This window comes from Gordionus sp. m RMFG-2023, chromosome 1 (genome assembly GCF_954871325.1).
Source record: "Gordionus sp. m RMFG-2023 chromosome 1, tfGorSpeb1-WG-v2, whole genome shotgun sequence".
NCBI lineage: Eukaryota > Metazoa > Nematomorpha > Gordioida > Chordodea > Parachordodidae > Gordionus > Gordionus sp. m RMFG-2023.
Window position 1 is genome coordinate 85,015,444 of NC_088775.1, and position 3,000 is coordinate 85,018,443.

General features: G+C 34.4%; 1 protein-coding gene across 1 annotated transcript; it reads right to left on the reverse strand.

The window, feature by feature from the left end:
- Positions 1 to 333: 333 nt before the first annotated feature.
- On the reverse strand, positions 334 to 2,712 carry LOC135930856 (long-chain-fatty-acid--CoA ligase ACSBG2-like). Its single transcript, XM_065467651.1, has one exon. The coding sequence runs from the start codon at positions 2,710 to 2,712 to the stop codon at positions 334 to 336; it is 2,379 nt and encodes a 792-aa protein (XP_065323723.1).
- Between the last annotated feature and the right edge of the window lie 288 nt (positions 2,713 to 3,000).

Consider the following 3,000-nt stretch of genomic DNA (forward strand, 5'->3'; position numbering starts at 1 on the left):
AGATATAGACATATGAGTATATTGAAATGAAGTTTTTAGTTTTTTTAAAAATATGAAAGAGTTTAGGTAGAAAGGAAGAAGTTATAAAATAATTAGAAGAATTGATTTATAAAATCGGTAAAGTGCGAAAGATGTGCGAAGTCTTGGGTTAAAAGGGGGGGGGGGGGGGTGATTTTTAAAGAGATAAAATATTTGAGGCTAAAATAAAATTATTAATATATGGGAAAGTTTTTTATTTAACAAATAATGATAATTATTTGTTATATAAAAAAAAGAAGAAATCTATTGTATAAATATTTGATTTAGATGTTAGAGTCTTATTAATTCATATTTTTAAGAAAATTCATCTTTACTTGTTTCTTTACTGTCAGTGTATAAGGATTCAATTATCTGAGCATATTTTTTTAATATATAAGGACGTCTAAGTTTCATGGTGGGTCCCAATTCTCCGCCAGCTATAGTAAAATCATTCTCCAACACGACCCATTTTCTAATGAGAGCGGCTCTACTTACGGATTTTGCATTAGCGGCTTTCATTCTATCATTAATATAGTTTTTTAGTGGTAGTGGCATGTTTTCAGTCAAATTCTTAAGCGAAAGAGGTTTCTCAAGCGATTCCGTAGAAGAACCTTGATTAATTAAATTTAGGATAAATGTTTCAACTGAATGTACCAAGGTCTGAGAGCATAAGCCGGTATTTATGTCCATTTTGGTCTTGAATGTTAATATGACTGACAAAAATTTTCTGTAGTCACCGATCACCATGACGTTACTGACTATTTCCCATAACTGCTCTTTGATAGCGTTTTCGATGGGTATCGGAGCGATATTTTCCCCACCTGCAGTTATAATCAATTCTTTCAATCTTCCAGTTATAAAGAGGAAAGGACCTCCAGTTGTTGTTTTGATTAGCTTTCCAATGTCTCCAGTATATAACCAACCATTCGAATCAATTGCTTCTGTAGTTTGTTGTGGCATGTTAAGATAACCCATAAAAACGTGTCTCCCGTTTATCAATATCTCTCCTTCCATGTCCTCATTTTGAGATGAACCTATGGTTTTTATATCACCATTGACAGCATGAAATTTTGACTCGTCGTGACTATTTTCTTTTCCGAAATTATTATCGTATTTAACGTCATATTTAACTGTAATGTCTTGACCCCTTATATTCTCTTTCAGAGGTTCCCGCTTCAATATTTTAACCTTAGTTCCTGGAAAAACTAACCCACAACTTCCCGTCCAAAATAAGCCTAAATTGGGATAATTAATGCTAGCTGGCCCTGTACATTCCGAAGTCCCGTAAGCTTCTTGGATATTTATAGCCAACGATCCGAAAAAATCTAAAGTAATCGTGGGACACGGAGCTCCCATACTGATAAAATACCGACACGAGTTCAAGCCGAGTATTGTCTTAAAGCGAGAAAATACAAAGCGGTTAACTAAATGATATCCCCAAGGAACGGGGTCGCCTTTCATTAATGCCTTGCTTCCGCGTCTTCCTACATCTCTAACCCAGTTGAAAAAGTATTTTTTAAGTCCATATATTGATTTATTCATAAGTTTATCGGTAAATTTTTCCCATAGTCTTGGTACCCCCATGAATATGGTAGGTTTGACTTCTATTAAAGTTTTTAGCAAACTGCCCTTCATAGCATCGGGTTGAGCAAACCAAATACTTGATGCTGATTCGATGGTCACATACATATCAGTTATTTGGGCAGCTATGTGGCTTAAGGGTAGATAACTAATTATTCTTTCAGAATATTTTTCGGCTTTTATGTAGTTTGATAGGTTTGTTGAGGTCCATATTAAATTATCATGGCTAATCATGACACCCTTAGATATTCCGGTGGTACCTGAAGTGTATATTAAAGTGCTGCAATTATTAGGTTTAAGAGATTCGATCCTTTCGTTTAACGTATCCTCGGATGTCATTTCAGAATATTCGTCGAGATGGGACCATTTTAATATTTTTAAGTGCTTGATATCGCCGAGTTTTGATTTAGATGGAAAAGAATTTTCTCGATATTGAATGATAGCCTTTAAGTCAGGTAATTTATCGGCTATGCCTAGAATTTTAATCATTTGATTCCAATCTTCCACCACACAAATATTTGCTTTGCAATCCATCATTATCTGCAAGCTGGCTTCGGCGCTGTTCGTAGTATAAACTCCGACTGATAAACCCCCTGCAAATATGGCAGCAAAATTGGATGTAACCCATTCTGGGGCATTGAATCCTATTATTGCCACTCCGTGAAACTTCTCCAAGCCTAACGATATAAATGCCCTAGCCACGCGTCTTATATCTCGTAAATATTGAAAATAAGTTACGCTTTTCCACCGTGTTTCTTCCCAGTCATCTTTGTAATAATATGCCATCGCTTGGGGATTTGAATCGGCAATTAATTTAAACTTTTGGGGGATGGTGATGGGTATTAGATCGTTTTCTCCACAAATTTCAATGATAGATAGACCGTGGGGAGAAACGTTATGATAAGTAGGTTTCGATATGGGGTCACATTCTGTCTTTAATTTTTGGATGGAAACAAGACAGTTTGAATTTTTTTCTGCGGGTTCCCTTGGACTAAATGTTTTTCTAGATAATTCTGTAGAAATAATTGGGGGGAGATTATTCAAGTGGGAATTTTGGATACGTTTGTCAATAGAAATAGGTAAGTTATGGAGTGAAATATTAGCAACTTCCATTTAGCCTTTTTTTAGACATCCGTTTAAGATCGAGATATCAAAAGCAGGGTTAAGTTTTCCCTATCTAAGCTTTTTTGTTTGAATACTGACAATTATTGCGCTGCTTGATAGATTCCCCAGATTCATCTAAAGAATTTATAGGCATCATCAATGAGCCATTATATATGAACATAATAAATGTTGTTCTTTCATTTATCAAGTTAACGTTTTAAATATATATATTTATATTATCATCAATCAAAAATCAATTTATCATTAAATTACAAAAAATAGAGTTATTTACCTTTT